We start from the raw sequence: 23,832 nt of genomic DNA, 5'->3' as shown, positions 1-23,832 counted from the left end.
GCCCGCAAGCCCCGAGCGGCCGCCGGACAGCCGAGCCCTCCTCAGGGGCCGTCGGCGGGGCAGCCCGCAGGCTGCCTCAGCCCCCAGGCTGCCTCAGCCCCCGCCGCCCTTGTTTGCTCCCAAAGGGAGCGCAGCCAGCGGGGCTCGCCTCGCCTCGCCTCGCCTCACCTCGCCGGGCGGGCGGGCCTCGCTGCCGTGTGCGCCGGCAATAGCGCTCCGCCGCAGCCGCCGCCTCGCCCGGAACTCCGAGCGCAGCCGCCGTTTCCCGGGGGCCGGCGGAGGGAAACGGGCCGGGCGGGGCGGGCCCACGCGGAGGCAGCGGCGCGGCGGGACAGGTGAGTGGCGGCGCCGCCGGGGGACCCTCTCCCGGGCCGCAGGGGCCTGCGGGTGGCTTGCCCGGCAGCTCGCCGTCGCGGCGGCTTTGGGACTCCGCTCTGCCCGGGGTTAGAAGTACCGGCCGGGCCGGGGACCCGCGGGCTGCGGGGCGCGGGGCATGGCCTGGGCCTAGCCCTGCGGCCGCCTGGCGAGCGCGGGGAGCGGTGCGGAGCGGTGTGCGGGCCTCGGCGCTTCTCGTGTGCGTCCATGCAGGGAGTGAGCAGCTGCTTTCCCGGAGGTGGCGGGGCGCTGGTTACCGGTGTGCGTGTGCTGACCGCGTTTGCTTCCCCTGTCAGCCGTGCGCGAGCACGAGGAGGCACTTCCCATCGTATCGATTGTAAATAAATTGTTGGAAGAGTAAGATGGAGGAAAAAGAGAAGAAGAAGCATCGTGTGAAGCATAGTGGGCCAAAGGCAGAGAAGAAAAGGAAACGTTATCTCAATGATCTGGGAATAGGAGATGAGGAGAATGCGCGGAAGAGAAACCCCAAAGCCTTTACGGTCCAGTCCGCTGTGCGGATGGCCAGAACTTTCCACAGGTAAGAAATGGGAATTGGCCATAGAGCATACAGGGTTGGCTAGATAGAAGCGTTGGATGAAGTTTCTTTGTTGCGTTGTGTAGAAGTAGACATAGTGTAATTTTCACTGCTGTGCTCACAAAGCTTTCATCGTTTACCAGGTTGTGTTGTATTTTATGCATGTATCAGAAATGTGATGCTTTCTGCATCTGTGTTTTGTGGTACAGCCGTGTTAATCTCAACGGAAACAGATATATGTAGTTCCTTACACTTGGTGGGAGTTTCACATATGTGTTAGCATCTAGGCGCTTGGTGAACCTGTGTCCAAGCTTTTGCAAATACTGAAGACTTTCTGTTGTGGTTTAACTCAAGTCGGCAACTAAGCACCACGCAGCCACTTGCTCACATCCCCTCCCACAGTGGAATGGGGGAGAGAATTGGGAAAATCAAAAGTAAAATTTGTGGGTTGACATAAAGGCAGTTTAATAGGTAAAGCAAAAACTGCATGCGCAAGGAAAGGAAAACAAGGAATTCATTCACTGCTTCCCGTTGCCAGGCAGGGGTTCAGCCATCCCCAGGAAAGCAGGGTTCCATCATGTGTCACTTGGAAGACAAATGCTATTAACTCTGAATATTCCCTGCATCCTTCTTCTTTCCCCAGCTTTATGTAGTGAGCGTGATGTTCTGTGGTATGAAATATCCCTTTGGTTAGTTCGAGTCAGCTGTCCTGGCTCTGCTCCCTCCCAGCTTCTTGTGCACCCGCTTGCTGGCAGAGCATGGAAACCGAAAAATCCTTGATTTAGAGTAAGCACTATTTAGTATCAACTGAAACTGAAGTGTGTTATCGACATTCTCGTACCAAATCCAAAACGCAGCACTGTAGCAGCTACTAAAAGGAAAATTAACTTATCCAAGCTGAAAGCAGAGCACATAAAAAGAATATATATTACTGTTTCTTAAGTTCTTGTATTTATTTATTACAAATTTCTTCTCAGAACTCAGGATTTGAAGACTAAAAAACATCATATTCCTGTGGTCGACCGTACTCCTTTGGAGCCTCCTCCTGTGGTGGTGGTTGTAGTTGGCCCTCCCAAGGTGGGGAAGAGCACCTTAATAAAATGTCTCATTAAGAACTTCACAAGGCAAAAGCTGGTTGAAATCCGGGGTCCTGTTACAATTGTTTCTGGTAAGAACAGGAGAAATGGAAATGCTTATTTTGCACTCCTTATTTGTCTTGCCTTTAGAGCTAGGACATGTTTATGTTCTCTTAATTTTTGGTCATTGTAAAGAAATCATTTGAATGTGTTACCAGGCATGCTTATTAACAGTAGAAGAAAAATGAGATTTAGGCTTTGGGGGGACTTGCCCCTCTAAACTTGTTTTCTGCCCTGCTGGGGATCCTCATTCTGGCTTTTCCTGGTTTCATTCTAACCTCTACACGTTTCCCATTCTTTTGGGAAGTAGTATTTTTTGAAAAGACCAAACAACTCCTTTGAAAACATGTACTCAACCTGATAATTTTAAACAAAAATGTTAAAACTTAGCAGAATTATAAAGATTTGAAAACGGGCACCAGTGCAATGATGCATGTTGGTCTATCTGCATGCTAGACAGGAATTTGAATTCCACATACTCTAGACGAACTTCAGGAATGTGACCTGAAAAGAAAGCAGTGGATGGTTAGTTTGCTTCCTCTGTTTCAGTCTTTGATTCTTAATTCTGTAATTTCAGGTAAAAAACGCAGGCTAACTATTATTGAATGTGGATGTGACATTAACACAATGATTGACCTGGCTAAAGTTGCTGATTTGGTAAGTTAACAATGGCATGTGATTTCTAGTATAGTTTATATTGAAAGTACTACTTCTGACTTGACTGCGCCAATGTCAGATTTCTCTACCTGTTGCTATGGAAGGAAAAACTGTGTTCGGTTTCAGAGAACAGGACTGAGCTTGAAAATAAACCTAATGTTCTGGAGCAACTCCTAGGACTTTCTTTATCCTGGGGGTGGGGGGAATTAAAGTGTGTGTGTATTGTGGTGGGGAGGATGTGGAAGAAGGGAAGTACAACTGTAAACTTTTAATGGAAGATCTTGCAACAAGCCAAGGTAATAGTCACTTTTCATTGAGGTGTTTTGGTCAAACAAAAATGTAAAATTTACATTTTTACAAACAAAATGTAAAATCTGAGAATGGTTTTTAGTCAAGAAGCTTGCAACTAATGTATGAAGCAGAAGTAACATATTAGTTTACTGGCTGGTTTTATGTGATGCACTCTGATGTCTCCATCTTTGAAGATCACTGTGTAGTATTATGATTGATTTCAGCAGAGTGTGGTCACCATTGTAACGTACTCGTAATTTTTGGTTCAGTTATTGCATCAATGGATCTCGGGGACCCAATGCATGATCCATTTGCCTGTTTAGATATATTCTGTGTGGATTTAGAGTTTATTATCTGATCAGGGTTTGGGATCCTTATGTAAATATTAACTATCTAAATACGTGGGTGTGCTAATCCAGATACTGTTCTACTTGTATGCTTTCTACTTGAGGAAGGGAGATGTATTAAAAAATACTAAAATTTTTTGTTAGTAGAAGTGACGGATGTTTGAGGTTCTGCCTGCACATGGTGGTGCTGAGCATCTGCTTGGTTTTATTGTTAGGAGGCTGAGATGACAGAATCGCTTGCAGATCTCTGTTGTCGGTTGCCATGTGTTTTGCTGAGGCCCTAATACGACTTTGCTTGTTTTCTCATGGGACTGTTGGGTGTTGTTTTCCTGTGCCAGTGTGTTTTAGTGATGCGTAACAATAATTGCAATGTGTGAACTAAGTTTGCCTAATTTTAGATTATTAATGCCTTAGAGGCATTAGTGCATCCAAGACACAAAGTATTTTTTTATTAATTTTCTCAGACATTCCTGCAGATGTTGGAAGGTACTCAAGTTTGCTTATTTTAAATTCACCAAGTAAACACCTATTCAGACCTTACTATGATGCTGTATGTTGTTGTATTTGTAGAGCAGCCTTACTCTTCTATAGTTTTTTCAGAGACAAGGAGCAAATCAAACCTATATAAAGGAAATCTGATTGATTGGTAGAAGAGATTTGATTTCCTAAGGCCCGCTAACTTCTACAGCAGCTAAGACCCATACTTTAATTAAAAAGCCAAAGCTGATTTTCAGGTTATGCGAAAATAAAGAACAAAACTTTTTGCCAAGATTTTGGTTCCTAAGAAGCTTACGACTTGAAAGGTGTGGTCTTTGACATCGGCTCCTGTGGTCACTGTGGTATTAGTGTAATGAAATGCTGACTTGTGTTTTCAGGTTCTAATGCTTATTGATGCCAGCTTTGGATTTGAGATGGAGACGTTTGAATTCCTGAACATTTGTCAGGTACATGGCTTTCCCAAAATTATGGGAGTTCTCACCCACCTCGATACATTCAAGAACAACAAACAATTAAGGAAGACTAAAAAGAAGTTAAAGCACAGATTCTGGACTGAAGTGTACCCGGTATGACATAAATATTATTTTTTTCTATATATTTTGCATTGTGGAAGTGAAATTAAAAGTGGGGTGATACTGAAGTGTTTAGTATGTTCTTACATTTCTTAAATAATACACATATATATTTAGACATATTTTTATACATAATATATTTTTAAAATCATAAATGGGCAATGCTGATGTTGTGTCAGATTGTATAATCTTTCTTTTATTTGCTAAAATACTTGTGTAATTATTCTGTATCCCAGTGTGACAAGCCACTGAACATGAGATACTAGTTAAAAGGTCTGTTATGCAGGAGTGTGTATATATATATATATATATATATATATATATATATAAAAGGAGTAGCTGCTTGCAGCCTGAGAGACAAATTGACCTTTGTACGAGGTTTTCTGGATGTGAGTTTTTTCCCTTAAGATTCAGGGGGCCGTTTTCACATTCAAGTGAACTAGTTAGCTTGATCTTTTGGAACCAGTTGTAATCTACAATTTCCAATTATTTGGAACAAATTTGAGACAAATTTGAATTGCATTACCTTATTTTAGTTTTGTAGGTATTTAATTGATATTTAATGTTTTTATGTCTTTTTAATGTGTTTTAGGGTGCGAAGCTGTTTTATCTGTCTGGGATGGTTCACGGAGAGTATCAGAAGCAGGAAGTTCACAATTTGGGACGTTTCATCTCAGTTATGAAATTCCGACCTCTTACTTGGCAAACGTCTCACCCATATGTTCTTGCAGACAGGTGTGTGCTTTTCTCTCTGTTCTTCAATCTCAGCATAGACAGCACTTTGCTGTTTAAGAAAACTGTGATACTAGAACCAGTCAGCTCTGTGTGAATGGGTATTTAGTGTTACCTAGATGGCTCTGGGGAAATGAAAGCGTACTTACCAGGTTTGTGCCAATAACTTCAGCCATTGAGTTTTCACTTGCATCGGATCATGTAGACAGGCGTTTGGTATATTGTAAATACTTTTGAAACACAGAAAAAAAATACTAAGATAATCCTGCTTGTTGATGATTTTATTTAATTTCTGTGGAAAAGAAACAGCATGCCAGCAATTTAGTAATGTCTGGTGAATTAGTCCTCTTGAGTTCTTGGAAACACCCTTTCTGCTACATCTCCACATACAGCATTTGATTCACAGTCTCTTTGGAACATGGAAGCAGTCTTGATGGTGGCTGTGCCTACCTGAGAAATTACCTCATCTTTCATATTTTATTGCCAGAATGCTTACAGTTAGGACTAAACTCCCACCAAGTGTCCGAGGTGCCTAGAACAAAGCTTTTTCAAAGCTTCACTTCTTTGGAAAAAATTGTCAGAGAAGTAGATAAGCATTATGCGAAGTCCTGCAAAGTACACAGAGAGGGGAAAGTGAGAAAAAAATATTTTTTTGTCTTTCAGTAACATTGTTTTATGTTGCTATAACTGTTACAGTTAGGTTGGTTGGTAGGTCGGTTTTAAGCTGATTTGCAGCCAGAATGTGTGCCTTTCGTCCTGGGCTGTGTGGTTGTTTGGCCTCCCTTGTGCAGTGTAGAAAGGAGCTCTGGAAGGAGTTTCTCCCCACTGCTATGCCTCAAAACAGCCAGTCTGTCCCTCTCCCCTTCCCTGTGGTAGTTTTGGTATTGCTCACTCCTATTATTAGGGAAAATAAAGTGTTGTATGGCTGCAGGGAATGTGACTTTCAGTTGTTTTCCCTCTAATGGCAAAAGTGATTTAAGGAGGGTTGTGTGTGAAAAGTGTATAAAATCTTATGTCCTAGGAAAGCAGTATGTGTTTAGTGAAATGTCAGTAAGTCTTTTGGAAATACATTGTTGAACACGATTATAGGAGTTTTAAAATACAATTTAAAAGTATTTTTGAAAGATCTTTTTTTCCATTAATTTTTTTTCTTAAGATCATTCGATTTTGATTATTAGTCTGCAGAACATGCAGTGGCTGCAAGTGATGCTGCAGTTCCCTTGTTAAATTACATTTTTTCAAAAGTTACTGTTGGAGAACTGCTGGATATTCTAACTTTTTTTTTTAATTAATGTTGAGTAGAATGGAAGAGTTGACAAACCCAGAAGATGTTCGAGTCAATCCTAAATGTGACAGGAAGATATCACTTTATGGGTACTTGAGAGGAGCACACCTAAAAAACAGAAGTCAAATTCATATGCCAGGTAATTTGTCAGATTCTTAAAACTGTTTTTGTGCTGATGTATGAATAACAACATAGCTGTTGCTATTTTTATTGCGGAATGATTTGTGTCTTTAAACTGTATGTTGTAAAATAGATTTTTCACCTTTCTAAATACACGTTATGCTTTTGGAAATTACTTTTCATAATACCTTTTTTTGTAAAAATGATTAATTTATATAGTTTTGCTTTTAATTATGCATTTTTGGTGCAGTGTTAAACACAGTATTGGCAATGTCTGAAGTTTTTCAAAGGTGTTTTGCTTTAAAAGGTGCTTGAAGTGCAAAACATACCTGCCCTAATAGTAGAAAGTAAATTTGGCTTGTGTAAAACTTCTCGTAATCATTGAATATATTTAATATTTTAAGTGAATGATTTAAAAGCTTAAATTCAGAAATATTTTAATAATAGATTTACAGACCTACTTAGAAAAGAGAGTTGCTGGTTTTCTCATTTAAAAGCAAGCAGACAAACCCAGGGCTCTGCAGTATGCCAGTGAACTTATGTATGCTTTTCTAAGTTCAGGGGTAAGGCAGAAGAACTGGATGTTTGATACAGACTTTGCTGTTGATGAATTACTGAATGCTGTGATGGTTTAGATTTTTTCCCTCGTATCTCTTCATGGGGAATTGCACAAATTTCAGAATCAAAACTTCATAAAAACCTTATTGCTTCCCTTGTCTGTTGCCCCAGGTGTAGGAGACTTTACTGTGAGCGATGTGAGTTTCCTACCAGACCCCTGTGCTCTACCTGAACAGCAGAAGAAGCGTTCCTTAAATGAGAAAGAGAAACTAGTCTATGCCCCTCTTTCAGGAGTTGGGGGCATCGTGTATGATAAAGATGCTGTTTATATTGACCTTGGTGGAAGCCACGCTTTAAAAGAAGAGGTAAGAGAATGCTGTTGATAATTCGAGTTCTCTTGCAAAACATAGTTTTTATCCTTAGAATCAAAATGAGTGTTTAAAAGTAAGCTTATTTAAAATAATCAGTCCTTCTGTATCTGTAGTAGGTAATTTTGTTTTCTCTAGTGATTTCAGAGGAGGGGTATTTTATTGTCTCTGTGTAAAATACTGTGCAAAACATTTGAAGGGTTGGTTAATATTATGTACCTAAAGTTAGTTTCATTAACTTTCCAGACATCGATTTAAGATTTATAAAAATTTCTGGTACTGGGATATTATCACGTGTATTTTGCAGGGTAGGGTGACTGTGGAAGGTCACTTACAGGATTTGACTGGTCAGAGGAAGAGGTGGAAAATGTTTGCATACAGATTGAATTCAGTGGTTTCCCCTGTGTTGTGCTAAATGTTAAATACGTTTGGTCTGTGATAATGTATGCTTGCTGGTACTTACTGTAGTGGTTATGTGCTGTGAGGGAGGCCCTCTTGAATTTTCCTTGTGTTAATGTTGTATGCTTTCTTGAAGTGTGAAGACGGGAAGGGGGAGAACTTACTATTGTGAGAAAATGTTTCTTTAAAATGCTTTGGATTTTTTTCTTGTGTATGCATATTTTGTTTTAGGCATATTAATGACTGTAAGCTGCTTATTAGACACTTGTTTATTCACTCTAACTGAAAAGTAAAAAAATCTTGGCTTTCCAGGAGGAAGTGAGACCAAATCATGAACTAGTTCAGAGCCTCATCTCCACACATTCAGCCATTGATGTTAAGATGGCGTCAAGCAAGGTCTCTCTCTTCATGGACTCCAGACCCTTAGGTTCAGAAGACGTAGGACAAGAGTAAGTTTTGAGTGCTGAGCCTTGTTTGAGCATGAATGAATCTTTAATGTCAGGCTTTAATTTAGGAAAAAAATTCAATAGAGCACAGTTAGTAGAATGGATTATTGCCTGATTCTTCCTCTTCTGAAACTACTTCTATGCCACGTGCATTTTGAGGTAGGAATAATGGATATTAGAAGAGTTTTGCTTTGCGGGCAGTATAGTCCTGCCTTCCAGGAGTTCCTTGCTGGTACAGCCCTAGGTAACAGTTCTGTTGTTTTTCACAGTTCTGGAGGATGGCAGTTATAATCTCCAGGAAAATTCATTGTATAACTTGTTTTCATTCCAGGGAAAACAAAGATATTTCTTGGAATTATTTATGGCTATAACATAGGGTGTATTCTTGAGTTAAGCATTGCATACTTAAAAGAATTCCATTGCCTTTGTTATGTTCTCCATAACCTTGCTGTGTTTAAAAAAGGATAAAATGAAAATAATGTTAACATAAAGCTTCATTGTTTCATTAAAATTTTCTTGTGCTTTACCATCTTACCCCATATATGATCTTCGGAAAACCAGGTTTGTGATGCCAAAAGAAGAGAGACAGGTTGATTTGAAGACTGGAAGAGTACGTCGGAAGGCATTATTTGAAGAAGAGGAGAAAGAAAATGATGATGCAGTAAGTGATGAAGAAGACGACCAAGAAGAAGAAGCAGAAGCAATGTCTGAGGATGGAAGTGATGATGATGATGAAGATGATGCTGAGGAGGAAAGTGATAGAGAGCTATTAGGGGAAGAGATGGCTGTTGGGAGAGCCAAACGTCTGAAAACAGATGTGGCTAAAGAAGAAGCTGTGAATGAACTGCCAGCATTTGCAGACAGTGATGATGATCTTGAGATGAGTTCTGAAGAGGAAGGAGGAAAAACTGGCCCTGAAGAGAGTGAAATGGAAGAAGAATATGATGATGAGGAAGAGGAGGAGCAGCAAAGGACTTACGAAAATGAAAGCTCGGAGAGTGAATTTGAGACTGCAACCAAAAGAGCAGCTGAATCTAAGCAGTATGAAATAAATAGTGAAGATACAGAAATGAGATCACAAATCTCAGATCACAGTCTGAAAAGAAAAGCAGTGCTCACTACAGATTCAGGAAACTGTACAGCAGAAGAAGCATCAGAATCTGAGGTTGAAAACTCTTCTGTCGAGGGTGATGGTGAAGAAGGATCGCGTGATGACTTAGAAGTTGAAGAGTCAAATAGGAAGGGATTTCAGCACACTCAAGCTAAGAAAGCTGGTAGTACTAGACAGACGAAACTTAAAGCTGTAGAAGCTGAGGATGACGATGTAGAGAATCTACTGCGAGGGGAAGAGGAGTATGAAGAAAAAAAAGATTTTTCTGCTGACACGGCAGGTAGACTGTAAATGTTAACATTTTTTACTGCCCCTTTTTAATTGGGTTTATTGTTAAAGGATATTATAATTAGTAAATATTATATAATGTTGCCCCTCAAATATATTTATATATGTAGTTGTTAAGTGGCAAACTTAAGTTGGGAAACCTGGGATTATCTGCTTTTTTATTAAGCCTTTAATTTGCAGTGTGGTATGCAGGTCTCAGGTTTCCTTTCCCTAAAATGGAGGTGATTAAGTTTATAAATGTCATTGATTCTGCATATATTTCTCTTAACTTTAATCTTTGTGGCTGTGTGTGTAAAACAAATGATGATGCTTTTATTAAATTTAGAAAGAATAAAACATTCTTGGAGGAATGTTGCGAAAATGTATTAACTACTCATTGAGCACTGGAGCAGGTTGCCCAGAGAAGTTGTGGAACCTCCAGCCTTGGAGATACCCAAAAGCCATCTGAACGTGGTGTTGGGCAACCTGCTGTAGGTGTGACCGGGCTGGACAGGATGACCTCCAGAAGTCTCTTCCAACCTCAGCCATTCTGCAGGTCTCTGAAGAAGACACGTACCACCATGAAAATGATCAAATCTGTTATTATTGCTAGTTATGTCTTAAACTTTTGTCCTAAAATTAGGACTTGTCAGGAAAAAAAAATCAGTGGTAGGATTTTTTAGCCACAATTTAGTTTTGGTCTATATATGGAGCATGAGAAAAAGAAGCTGGGTTGTGCCTACACTTCTTAAGCCTGTTGTCATGTCCTTATTTAAATTATTTGTGTATAGCTCCTAATTCTTGTTCACTTTTGGAAGTAGAATGCAAATTTTTTCCCTTTTCAGGTGCACTTAAGTGGAAAGAGGACCTTGCACAGAAGGCAGCTCAGGCCTTTCTAAGACAGCAACGTTCAACCCCCAATCTTCGTAAACTCGTCTATGGAACAGGTACAAATCTGTTTGGAAACTTGTGCTGTCTTCATATATGGTAGCTTTTTAGCTGTTACCAAGTTTGCAAGTCTGCATCTTTGAGCACTGTCTTTTACTGGGAGGTTTCAGAGAGTTAATTGACTTTTTTTCATTGCTGATACTAATTTTCACTAATAATTGTAATAAAAGACTGTTTTTACTTCTCCAATAAAAAGCATTTTGAGCTCATTTTGCAGACTACTTGATTGTTACTCATGTTTTCCGATACAACTATTTTCCCCGAAACATTTAAGGTTCAGTTATTTATAGAACTATCTGGTAGATACTATGCAAATCCATTGTGGTAATTGTGTTTCATAAAGGAATATAATTTATTGGCTGTTCTCCGGAATTTCTGTTTCACAGTGACTGAGAGTGGAATATTCTCTTAGATGTGACTTACTGTTTTGTCTGTAATAAGGGTGTTTGTCAAGGAAAAAGAAAAGCTAGCTGGCTTAAAAGGAAGAGAAAATTTGCTATTTATGTTATTTGTCCTGTTTAATTCACAACTTTTCCAGTAGTTGTCTGAGTGTACAAACCTCATCATGCAGAACCTCTGTAGAACACTATGAGAATTTGGGTTTTGTAAACCTTCCATAGTGCAGGAGCAGGAAGGTTTGCTGACAGATTCTGAAATACAGATTGTTTTGGCATTGTTTCTACAACAAACATCATGTGTTTGTTTATTGGGCAGTTACTATTTTTTTTTTTTCAATTATTCCAGGTATGGAAATAGAACCAGATTTCAGGTTGTTCAAAGAAGTTTGAACTATGTGGAATCTGTGAAATGAATTACGTGTTTCCATGTGGAACCAACTGCACAACTGAAGTTCACGATGATCCCGGTGTATAGTATCTCCCTGATTGCTGCTCTCCTTATTTTGTCCCTGTGAGGGTATTAATTTAACTCTTACACTGGATCAATATACCTTTCTTCAGTCTTTTGTTTTTAACACTGTTTTTAGTTTGCATCTTTCTGCCCCTCCCCCCGCCCCCCCCAAGCTACTGCAGGTATTGTGGAACATAAGGCAGAAGAGAGGTTGTTAATGTAATCCATGTACTTTGGGGGAAATAATCACAGCTTCTGTGTTTCCTTTAGCTGTCGAGGATGAGGACCACGAGAGTGAGGATGGAGGTGATGAACTTGGAGGTTTGTTTCATGTCAGCCGTCCAGACAAAGCATCCAAACAGAAGGCTAATGCTCTTGACTGCTCCAAATTTCTGATAGAAAGGCCACAAGACTGGGATTTAGAAGAGGTAATACCATTGGATAATTGCTGCTGCGTATATTATAGTGGTTATGTCCTGGCTGTTTCTCTTGAAATACTACTGAGTTGTAATTGAAACAGACCTATGGGAGCTACGGCCGGAACGTCCCATCTTCTGCTACTTGCTGTCCTTATAAGTATTTACAAGCAAACGGGCTCCAAGGTCTGTTTTTACAGGAATGGAATGTTAGAGTAGGTCAGTTTAATGCTTGGCTGTCTTGACTGTTTGGTGGATCATAGTGTGCTATTTATTTACTGAAAAGTAAAAAGCAAGGGAACCCCAAGTGAAAATACGATGTAGCGTAGAGACATTTTTAGTGTAAAGACCTTTGGGCAAGAGTTGTATTTGGTTTCACGTCCTGCTTTTGCTGAGGCATTGTGTAGTTGGTAATGATGTCTCGATGTGGAGCTGTGTGTGAGAATATCAGATTATCTCTGAGGTCATATCTCTGATGGAGGAGTGGGGAGCATATTGGAGGATGTTTCTATTGATGACAAGCTGTAACTGGACAAGGCAACGATACTGTTATTTTGCAGGTTATGAGCAGTATTCGAGACTGCTTTGTTACTGGGAAGTGGGAAGATGATAAAGATGCAGCAAAACTGTTGGAGGAAGATGGTATGTGTAAGACTTCTAAAAATGATTATACAGGATTTTTAAGAGAAGTATGACTTTGTAGTTATGTATGTAGAACGTTTTGCTTTAGCAATATACTTGCAAATTTTTTTCAAACTATTGCATAAAGTATTATACAGATGGTAATATAATTAAACATTGCTGTAAATAGCTGTACAAACAGCAGGCAAGTAGCGCATTCTGAAAATAGGCTATATAATTTAAATTAGGAAGTAGTCCTTAGTCAACACTTGGCCATGCCAGCTTTGAGTTACGTATCAGTCAGCTGTTCATCCCCTTCGCATGGTTTCTTTTGGATAGTCTTGGTAGAAATAAACAGAAATTCTTCTTTAGTGGGAAGACAAAGTGGTCGTTCAGATCTGACTGAAAAGTGAGATCTGTCCTCAGATGTTGTGGAGGTGGTGGTTTGTGTGGTGTGTTTTGGTTTGTTTTTTTTTTTCCTTAATTGTGAAATATTTAGAAAATACTAATAAGATGTCTGTGTCTTATATGCAAAATGATTTTGGTTTGACAGGCTTCTATAAGCATTTGTTTTGAACTTAAACTTTTTATTAATTTTTAAAAAATTAAAATATAGCAGGTAATTTCAAAGATAGCTCATTTGCTCTGCTGGTGTCATTAGAGTGCTGACTGGTGTGCTGCATGATCCTTTGGAATTATCTGGACTTTATTTACATTTTTAAAATCAGAACATTGAAGTGATTGAAAGGAAAAGGAGAAGCCACTGATGTTCAGCTGAGAATTTTCACCTGAAACTGTAGAGAGGGCAGAACAGACTTACAAAACTGTTGATGGGAAGAGAAAATATTTGGGCTGAAACTAACCTAAAAGCAGTACAGAGAAATACACAATACTGAAAATAAGAGAAATTGTATGGAACAATATAACAGAATGGTTAATTGTCAGGTCTCTTGGGTGCTTATTGTTGCAGAAGAACTTTATGGAGATTTTGAAGATCTTGAAACCGGTGTTGTGCACAAAGGAAAGCATGCCGCTGAAGGAGATGAGGTCTGACCTGTGTTTTTATGCTCTTTAGCAACATACATGTATATGAGTTTCTGATTAAGAGATAGGTGTCCTGTGTAATAAGTTTAGTTTTCACAAATCAATAGGAAAGAAATCAATGGGTATGAGGAGGAAAAGGTATATGTATTATGGACTTTGGAACATATAAATGTCTGGAATGGCATGTTTTTAGTCTCAAACTACATTGTTGCTTAAAGTTAATTATGTGGGAGAAGTCACCTCACTTATTTAACAGTAGGTGTCAGGCTTAATCAAGAGGTGGAGCTATGAGAGAAGTATTTTAAAACCAAATGTGATCGTAACTGTTTGTACTGTGTCATTTTATCTGATGCAGAAGATTACAGCGCTCTGTTTAAACACAACAAATTGTGGAAACTGACAGTTTCCTAGTTGTTTCTCATATCTGCATAAAAGAAGCTGGTGGAAGCAATTTTATGCTATGGCTTGGATAGCTTCCAAGAACAGAACTGTAGTTGTCTGTGACTACAGATAGAAAAATCATTTTTTTTTTTTTCAGACTGAGCAACTTGATGGCTTTACCCTCAATTTTATAATGAAATGCAATGGCATCATTTTGGCAGTTTTCAAATGGGTCGTGAACAAACTTCCTCCTTTCTGGCCTTTAGAGTGCTGCCTTCCAGCATGCTACTACTCAGTGCAATCAACAATTCCTTTTTTTATTCTTTTATTATGTGGGCTTCTTTTAGCTGCAGAATAACAGACAGGGCAGTGCTAGGTCTGCTCCCTGTCATTAAAGTAAGTATTAAGTCAGGAGGTTTTCTCAGTGAAAAGGGATATGATTAGATCATTAAATGTTTTGGTCACTGCTGAAGTTACATCTTCTTGTTTGAATGACTTCAGTTTTAGACAGAAGTTATCATCTTTGAAGGGTCTAATAGTTTGCATTATGACAAAATGTTACTTGATTATATATCTTTAACTGTTAATCAGAATGGGTGGTTTTCTGTGAACTGTTTTATGTGTTTGATAACTTGCTGTTGATTAGTCTGGAAGTGAAGAAGAGGAGGAAGATGGAAAAACGTCCAAACCAGAACCTGAGGAGGAGGAAAAGAAAAAGGAGCGCATGGACAAGAAACGGAAACTGAAAGAAATGTTTGATGCAGAGTATGATGAAGGGGATGCCACATACTTTGATGATCTTAAAGAAGAAATGCATAAACAAGCACAGGTACAAACTGTTAACCGGGCGGTTTATCTGGCTGTACATCTTCAGAAACACCCCGCAGTGTTTGCCAAAGGTTTTTTTCCTGGAAACACGCATGACATTTAGGAGCTACTTCAGAAAGTACATGCAAAGAAATACAGGCTTGTAGTTTTTTTTTATGGTTTAACTCTTTGATTCCATTAGCTGGAAAGACAAACAGTCCAAACAACTGAAAGCTTGATTTTAATTAAGTAGTTAAACTATATTCTAAATCACTGGATAAGTCATAACTTCATCTGCTTAAAATTTTTAACAGTTATTCATTTGTCCCTTAGTGGTGGAACTAGCGTGAGAGATCTCAAAAAAACCCATGAGAGAAGGTACCCCTCAGGAGGAGGAGGTGGGATGGGTGGTGGGGAAAGGCATCCTTTTATGTGTAGGAAGGTCAAAATCTTTCTCATGATAATTTGCGTCCAATATTTTCCTGATGTTATTTTTAGTGTGATTTTTGCTATGTTATTAATGGATAAGTAAGTTCTATGTGGCAGTCTTTTTCATCAAACTGTCAGGTTATTTTGAGGAAAAAATAATCGATGACCATTGCTTCAGGGTAACTGTATCCAGAATTGGAGGTGTTGGTTTTGTTTCCAGGCCTCAGTTTTTTAGATGAAATCTTGTAAGCTTGAAAGCAGCTGCTTTCTTTAGATGACTTGGAAGAACGTTGCCTTATATTGCTCATAACTTTGCCTTCTCTTCTGAAAAAATCTTGTCCTAAATAGTTATTAAATTAATCATTACCCTCTTGCATTAGCCTCTGTCTTAAGTGATCATATGAACTCTGGTATACTGATGTGCTTGCTAAGAGAGCTTAAAGTGTAAAGAAGGACATTCCAGTAAAATAATAGAAGATAATTCAGAACAGTTTCACTTAAGGCCTGTTGCAGAAATACGTATCAGCAGTGATTCTACTGCAGGATGGAAGGGCAAGGATCTCAAAGTGGGGATGTGTAAAAGCTTCTGGAAAAAAAACCCCAAACAAACTTGGATGAGAAGATTTGTGCCATATCTCAATCTGAATCAAAATTTTTTTGAGAAGAAAAATTAATAATGAATTTGCTTAAATGTGGCATCTTATAGGTAGCTGAATGTCAGGAGCTAGAACAGGAGGGTGATACTTCTGTTATTCACAACGCTATCTTATTGAATATTTACACAATATCTACATTCATATGGTACAGAAGAGCTTTGAAAAGACCCTTTTGATGGTCTGCAGTGTGAGGATGCACAGAAGTGTTTTTAGGCTGCTGAGTAAGATAGGAGCCCAGCCTCCTCATAAAGTGACACCTTAAAGATCAGGACGTTCACTTTAAAAGTTACTCAGGCTTCTAAATCAAAAATGTGCTTTTGACAGTTATATCTTTAAAATCCAAAGTCACCATTATGAAAGATACATCAGAAGTCACTCAGTCATTTGCTTCTCTTGGGTACTGTCTTTCAAGCAGACTAACAGGCCCACTTGGGATTTCAAATTGGAAGGAATTCATGGTGGCAGAGATCTTGTTCAGAATAAAAAGTCACAAAACCTATCAGATATTTCCCAGAAGATTTATATAAATGTTAGCATGTTTTAAATAGAACTGGCACCTCATGAACAAGTTGTTAATACTTCAGTTTTGTAAAACATGTGGTGACTTTCTCTTTGTCACGTAGCTTAATCGAGCGGAATTTGAAGATCAAGATGATGAGACCAGAGTGCAGTATGAGGGCTACCGGCCTGGGATGTATGTTCGAATAGAGATTGAGAATGTCCCATGTGAATTTGTCCTGAATTTTGACCCTCATTATCCTATTATTCTGGGTGGTTTAGGCAACAGTGAAGGAAACGTCGGCTATGTACAGGTAGGTAGCCAAAGCTGCGAGTGCACTTTGTCGGGACAGGTATGCTTTCTGGAGTTGATAGTTTCTGGAGTTACTATTTATTTTCTGTTTATCAAAGCTACAGTAAGCACAGAGAGATACCTTCATCTTTGCCTCTTGAATAGGGGATTGGCTTTTGACACAATTAACTCTATGGTAGCAGACACTGGATTTTTACAGGCTTAACGGGAGAAATGGAAGAAGTTACTGTTTAATGTTCATCTGCAGAGATGTCTCGGGACTAAGGTCTGATACTGTGATTGCTAAATTGCAAATGTAAATTGTACTGTGGGGTTCGTGGTCTATGAACAAGTGGCTATTGAAAAGTTACTAGCATCTATGTGTGTATATATATATATTTTAGATATAATAGCTTGTATGCATGCAAGCATGACTCTAAAGTGAGCAAAATACTGATTAGCTTTGTCTTTCCAGTCAACCTAGTGTTAATGAGAATATTTGAAGACAGAAGGCTTACTGAATAAAAAATTCTGGTGTAGATGGAAGTTGCTTTCAATCATTCCTGAAAATTAAAGCTTGAATTTCACAATTAATGCTGTTATGCTGTAATAGCATTGTTCATCTTTTCTTCTAATTAGTTGCGCCTGAAGAAGCACCGATGGTATAAGAAGATACTTAAGACACGTGATCCTTTAATCCTCTCATTAGGGTGGAGGCGATTTCAGACTATCCCGATGTTCTACATTGAAGATCATAATGGGCGTCATAGGCTTCTAAAGTACACACCACAACATATGCATTGTGGAGCAGCTTTTTGGGGTGAGAATGTTCTAGAGTTACTATCCTGTATCACTTAATTGTTACAAAATTCTCAAGTTTTACAGGATGTATCAAGAAATTCAGCCAGTAGCTTTTGGAATTAGAAGACCTTGAAAAGTTGTGTTCACTGTGGAATATAAAATAACACCAAATAGTATGGGAAGATAGGCAGTTGCCTATTATTTGTGAATTCTTTGAATGAATTTTATGAAGTATTTGTCTTTTTAACAAATTTTGAGCATTTTGTTAGACTGTATTGTATCAAAGAAGAACCTGATTTGTTGGCTCGGTGCAGAGAGACACTTGCACACATGGTGGGCCCAGCCATGCAAATGCTTCCGTATGTGAATAATTTCTTGTTAACCATTCCTTTAACTGTCATGGGGCTATATACATGAGTAATGACTTGAATGCTGTAAACTTTTTTTTATATTCACTGAGAATATTTGGCAGGTATTTCAAAGTGTTCTGACTTTTAAGTAGAGGCTAGATTTTGTGTAGTAAAGCTTTTCGTAAATGTTTTGTTTCCTTATAGGGCCCATCACTCCTCAGGGGACAGGATTTTTGGCAGTTCAGTCTGTCAGTGGTGCAACGGTAGGTTTGTTATCACAAAATGTTGATTACTGCTTTCCATGGGTCTTTGGATGAAATGTATAGATTTAGGGAAGAAGGTTTACATACGATAAAGTGTTGATGTTGTAGGAACTGAGAAGGTAGGTGGGCTCAAATTTTTGAAAGGTGTATTATGATTAGATGGGAAACTGGATGGAGGCTTTGTGGTTTTGTTTCCTTTTTTTTTAATCAATTTAACAATTTTAAAATATAATGATATTTAACAAAAATAAAATCTGCAACACTGAAAATGACAAATACTACTTTGTGGTTTTCTGTGAAAGGATCTATACCTACTTGGTTTTCAGGTACTAAGTATTTAGATAACTTTTTGAACCTTCTTACAGGATGAGATACTGATGTTCCTGTTATAGTTTGCTCTCGGTGTGACTTTTCCATGTCTTGTTAGGATGTTTATGAGTATCTGAATTAATTTAAATAATGTTAAAGCAGTATTTATCAACTACGGCCTTTGCATACGTATTACCAAAAGGTAGATTTATGTTTATATGTAACAAAAGCCTTGCATGACATTGTAATGAGCCACAACGGTAATTGGAGTGGTGATGATTATCTCCTTCCTAAAATACCCTTCAAGTCCTTTTACCCAGTCATCTTGTTACATGTATTAAAAAGCTATTTTTGTCATGTGTCCCTAGCATAATATAGTGACTTACAGCAGTGCACAAAGCACTTCTCCTTTGAGACTTCCTGTCTGAGTAAGATTCTGTTTCCTAAAGAGAACACAGCGGAGGTAGATAACAAGGGCTCTTAGATTGCTTCCAAGGTAATTAGAATGGCAGTTTTGAAAATCTCGTTAGTGAATGGTAGGAATGTTATGTCAGCGGCAAGTCAACTAGTCTGTACAAAGTCAATTTGCATTTTGTCAGCTGCTGTACCCCTGTAAAGGTTATAAATTCTGAACTCCACCTGTAAAAAGCAGTGAAATTGTATCATTGAAATGGTTTCTTTGCTATGTGGCAAATATACATTCAGCAATGTCTTTCATTTCTGTATGTTTCAGCCTGATTTCCGGATTGCTGCGACAGGAGTTGTGCTCGATTTAGATAAATCTATAACTATTGTAAAGAAATTAAAGCTAACTGGTTTTCCATTCAAAATTTTTAAGAACACTTGTTTTATTAAGGTAGGTATGTGTACTGTAAAACCACATGTACCGGTGTTAGGAAGGAATGCAACCTGGGACTACATCTGTCTTGCCTGAGGCAGAAGATCCCTGTAATTGTTGCATACTGTTCTGGATCTCAGTAGCTGCTTGGGGTTTTTTTGAGCTCGCTTCATTGTCCTTTCTAAAGGTGCTAATCATTAGCCAATGAATATGAATTATTTTTAATGAGACAAAAATTCTGGAACAGTCTTCTGGCTCACATTCAATGTGGTTTCCCCCTGCCCATCCTTACTCAAACCCACTGATTAGCTTCCCACAGTGGCAGACACCTCTGGAGAATGTGAACCTGTCTCTGGTGTCATTCAGGCAGTTTGAGCCCACTGAATTTCAGCTCTGGGATGACTTTTAGCAGTGATTAGGACAATTACAAAAGTGTTTGGGGCAGGAAGCATTGCAGAAGTGAATTTTCACTGACGTTCCAGCTGTCCCTAGTTGTACTTTCCGGCTCAGGAAGAGGTCAGGTTTATTCTGCTTTTGGGGCAGTAAGCAATGAAGCACTGATCCCAACAGTGAAGCACTTAAGTATTCAGACTAAGCATACACAGAATTTTTCCTGACTTACTTGTGATGTATGAAAGAAGCACAAACCTTGGAGAGCTGTATTGCATTAGAGCCTCACAGCTAGCAACTTAAGGCAGCTGAGTTGCTTTTAAGGTGTGCTGTGTTCCAGCATGTGACTTTAAGAGAATCTGCCTAGTTCTCTTCTAAATATGTTATGTTTTAGAAATTTTAGTTATATTTAATGCTAAGAAGCCTGGCTTGTAGTATGTGATTCTAAGTAAGTTATCTTAAAGTTGGCGTGGTAGGTTTGTGGTGTGGTCCACACTTAGCATTTAAAGGCAAGGTTATGTTCTTCCTATTTCTTTGTAAGATATACTTGTGGGAATTACTTATGTTTTTGTGGCCTACCTGGGTCACAGAGAGAGACTTAGCATCTTGAATAATGGTAGGTAATTCACACTTTCAGGGAATGTTTAACTCTCAGTTGGAAGTGGCTAAATTTGAAGGTGCAGCAATTCGTACTGTGAGTGGTATCCGGGGACAGATCAAAAAGGCCCTTCGAACTCCAGTAGGAGCTTTCAGAGCAACATTTGAAGACAAGTTGCTGATGAGTGGTAAGTTGCACTTTCTGTGTAAGTTATCGCACAACTTTCATCCCGCTTCACAGGTTGAAAAGCCGTGTGTCAGAATCTCTGGAATCTGATAATTGAGATGTAAATTCAAAGAGCATGAAATACCTGGTGAGATGCAGAGTGAAATTTAAAAAAATAAAGTATATTTTATATTGGGTTTCTTTCAGTTATACTCGGAAGTCGTATTGTATGCAGATGAAAAGGTTTGTCTTGGAGACCTGTTTCTCGGAGTGTTTTGAAGTGTTTTACACAGCAAGGTGTGCTTTTCTCCTTGAACATGAAGATGAATTGTATTTAGTGGTACAAGTGCTAGAAAGACTTTTTTTCTGAGACCTCCAAAGAGTGGCATTGTAACTCTAGTTCACTGTGTTCCCTAACCTTTTGGGGAAATTATGCAGGGGATGGGGGTAAGTGAGCTTGTATATTTGCTGAGTGTCACTGTGATGTTGAGAAAACGAGTTCATGCTTATTTGGGGTTATATGGCCTCTGTTTTCCTAAACCCATTGAAATTACAGCTAGTGCAAAATAAAAGCAAGCAAATTCTTTTATTAAAGTAGTCAGAGGAAAAGTAAATTGATTTTTTTAGTAATAGTGGAGGCACAGGTACATATATGAACGCCATTGCTAGTTCTTCAATTGAATATGAGTAATGAATAGGGTGCTGTTCAGCTGGCTGCTCCTCAGGAACATGTACTGTTTATGACTTTATGGGGTTTTGCAGAATCCAAGTGTACAAATAGTTATGTTGCTTTTGCCTCATGTTGAAGAGATTTTATATATATACCAAACACAGTATTAGCACGTGGTCTAGATATTAGTTACCTATTATATTCAGGCAATCTTTGCATAGACTGTGGATGTGATGAACTGTTGTTATAGAGCCAAATAACATTTCCTTTTCTTTCAGATATTGTCTTTGTGAGGACTTGGTATCCTGTTTCCATCCCGACATTCTATAACCCTGTAACATCCTTGCTGAAGCCAGTGGGTGAGAAAGACAGTTGGAGTGGAATGAAGACAACAGGCCAGCTGAGGCATGAGCGAGGCATTAAACTGAAACAAAACAAAGATTCTCTGTATAAGGTATATTGGACACATCCTCTCCCCCCAGCCCCCTTTTTATTTAACCAGTGATCACAGTCAGATTTGTACTCTGCCTCAGACCGGTGCAAACCGAGAAAAGCAATGCACGTGGCAGAAGTTTTCTCCAGAAGTTTGCTGAGACTTTTGCTGTAGGAAAATTGGGGTGAACTTACCATTCACAGTTGGATGTCAGGGGTGGTGGTGGTGGGTGTTTGCTTTTTTTCTTGATTTGTGGTGGTTTAGGTTTTTTTCCCCTGAAAGATGGAAAACAAAATAAAAGCTTTTAAGATCATGAATCTTATATATGTTCTATATCATTCTTTTAGCCTATTGTGAGGGAGAAGAGGCATTTCAATAAGCTCCACATTCCTAAAGCACTGCAGAAGGCTCTGCCTTTTAAGAACAAGCCTAAGAATCTTGAGAAGAAAGGCAAGACTCCAAAAGACCAGTGGAGACCAGCTGTTATCAGGGAGCCTCATGAAAAGAAGGTAATTATCACTTACTCTGAAACAAGGACTCCTGAAGGGTAAATGTTGCTTGGACCATTTCTAACTATTTTTTTAGCACTTGAATCTACTGCTAGTGTTGAAGACATACATGCTCCTAGTGAAAAATCCTCACCTGCAGTTTGTTTTGTTCCTGTTTGGCATGCAGTATGTATCTGGAACTGTCACTGAGTGTACAGTGTGTATTTTTTAAACTAGTAGGTCACCTGAAGACTAAATACGACTTTTGTCCTTGTCACAGCACTTGCAAGGTATTTCAGTTGGATGTAGTACTTTTATGTTATGGGCAACTTAAATTGGCAGCTGTGGTCTCTTATTGGACTTGTCATTGCTATGCATTATTAATAGAGACAGGACTTGAAGCAAATACTTGGCTTCAAAAATTGAGAATTATGTGTGTTTGCAAAGGCAGGAAGTTCCAAACTGCAGTATAAGTGTTCTATAGTAGCAAGTAGGCATAGCCTTTTAAATAGTATCTAGCCAAAATCGGGTTTTGCAAAAATGAAACCTTTGATTAACTTCCTAACAAGACAAATAATTAAACCATTTTAGAAATTGGGTGGCAGGTGCAGAAATAATTAGGAACTTGCTTTGAATCTCTGATTCTCTCTGCTGGGGTTAAACTGTTTCTTGCTCACCAAAACTGAACTGTTTGTGTACTGATGCTCTATTTTCTGTTTTAGATATCAGCCTTACTCAATGCTTTAAGTACAGTGAATAATTATAAGATCAGGAAAGCCAAAGTGAAACGTCGGGAACAACTTAAAGAATATCTCAAAGTTAAGCAGAAGGAGGATGAACAGAAATTCCAGAGGCAAAAGGAGGCTAAGAAAAAAATCTATCGCATACTGGGACAGAGGGAAAAAAAGAGGCAGAAGTCAAGCTTGAAAGGATCTAGCAAGGCAGAGAAAAGTATGTAAAATTTCATCAGATTTCCAGACAAATGATGAAATAGGGTAGCTGTGCAATTTTCTTTTTAAGAAACAAAAAGGCCTTGGACTGCACTAGATATGCTTTCAAGAGAAGGAAAAAAAAATGCAAATATGACCTTATTCACACTCTTGAATACATTTGGCAATGTATATACATAAGAAGTATGGATTTTGGTTTTTCTACATGGTATTCTGGAGGACTTTGTATTTCAGTATATTTCTATCCATACTGCACATTCTGTCTAGCCAATAAAGTATTTTAATGTCAATTACAGAATATTTTTTGTGTTTTGTCTTAGTACTAGTGGACTGCTTTGGGGAAAGAACTCTGGATGTCTCCAAATGTGTTCCTGTGTTGGCAGTACTTTGAGCCGTTGCCTAATTTTTGCCCTTGGCAGATCTTCCATTAAAAGACGTGAAGATCAGCTGTTACTGGGCAGAAGTTTTGGATTCTCTAGCTTTGATGTGCTGGCAGATGGCACCAGAGTAGCTCGCTCCTGTGCTTAGATCATTTGGTCCTGGAGGAAAGTATCTCAGTTTATTCCACTTCTCACTAGACATCAAGCAGATCTTCAAATAATGTTCCGTCCAGATCTTCTGTTACTTAACCAGTTTTGGCACACTGAGGCTGTCAGTAGATCCCTCAGTCACTGCAGCTTTCCAGGCAGGCAGTATTAGACCTTTCCCAAATGTGTTTAACTACTTGGTGATTCTGTGTGAGGTAAGTGCAGACAGAATAACTTGCTTCTTTGGGAACACTTTCCTACATCCAGCCAGTTTGTTTTGGTGGTACAGTGTCAGACTTTCTTAAGATGAATGGAGCAGAGTGGCAGTAGATGGTTGCAATTCTGTTAAATTAACTGAGAGTTGAAGTCTTTCTCGCATGGCAAGAGGCTTTGAACAATCATTCTCTTGGAA

At 38.9% G+C, this 23,832-nt stretch overlaps 1 protein-coding gene across 1 annotated transcript; it reads left to right on the top strand.

Annotated features, from left to right (window-relative positions):
- The first annotated feature begins 280 nt into the window (after positions 1 to 280).
- Positions 281 to 23,183, top strand: BMS1 (BMS1 ribosome biogenesis factor). Its single transcript, XM_055720646.1, has 23 exons — positions 281 to 335; positions 672 to 913; positions 1,888 to 2,078; positions 2,624 to 2,703; positions 4,217 to 4,405; positions 5,004 to 5,146; positions 6,446 to 6,567; positions 7,278 to 7,471; positions 8,186 to 8,322; positions 8,881 to 9,710; positions 10,543 to 10,644; positions 11,765 to 11,922; positions 12,471 to 12,552; positions 13,502 to 13,578; positions 14,603 to 14,785; positions 16,472 to 16,660; positions 17,278 to 17,458; positions 17,994 to 18,052; positions 19,095 to 19,217; positions 20,227 to 20,374; positions 21,301 to 21,476; positions 21,803 to 21,964; positions 22,666 to 23,183. Exons 2-23 carry the CDS (start codon positions 738 to 740, stop codon positions 22,900 to 22,902), a joined length of 3,939 nt encoding a protein of 1,312 aa, XP_055576621.1. The 5' UTR covers positions 281 to 335; positions 672 to 737; the 3' UTR covers positions 22,903 to 23,183.
- The last annotated feature ends 649 nt before the right edge of the window (positions 23,184 to 23,832 follow it).

This window comes from Falco cherrug, chromosome 9, assembly GCF_023634085.1.
Source record: "Falco cherrug isolate bFalChe1 chromosome 9, bFalChe1.pri, whole genome shotgun sequence".
NCBI lineage: Eukaryota > Metazoa > Chordata > Aves > Falconiformes > Falconidae > Falco > Falco cherrug.
Note: the sequence above shows the minus strand (reverse complement) of the source record. Positions and strands in the feature narration are given on the sequence as shown.

Excerpts from the sequence above, each read along its gene's own strand:
- BMS1 (XM_055720646.1), top strand. The coding sequence starts at position 738 with ATGGAGGAAAAAGAGAAGAAGAAGCATCGTGTGAAGCATAGTGGGCCA. Across the intron at positions 12,553-13,501 it reads AAAACTGTTGGAGGAAGATG|AAGAACTTTATGGAGATTTT; the intron begins GTATGTGTAAGA and ends TTATTGTTGCAG. Across the intron at positions 14,786-16,471 it reads AAATGCATAAACAAGCACAG|CTTAATCGAGCGGAATTTGA; the intron begins GTACAAACTGTT and ends TTTGTCACGTAG.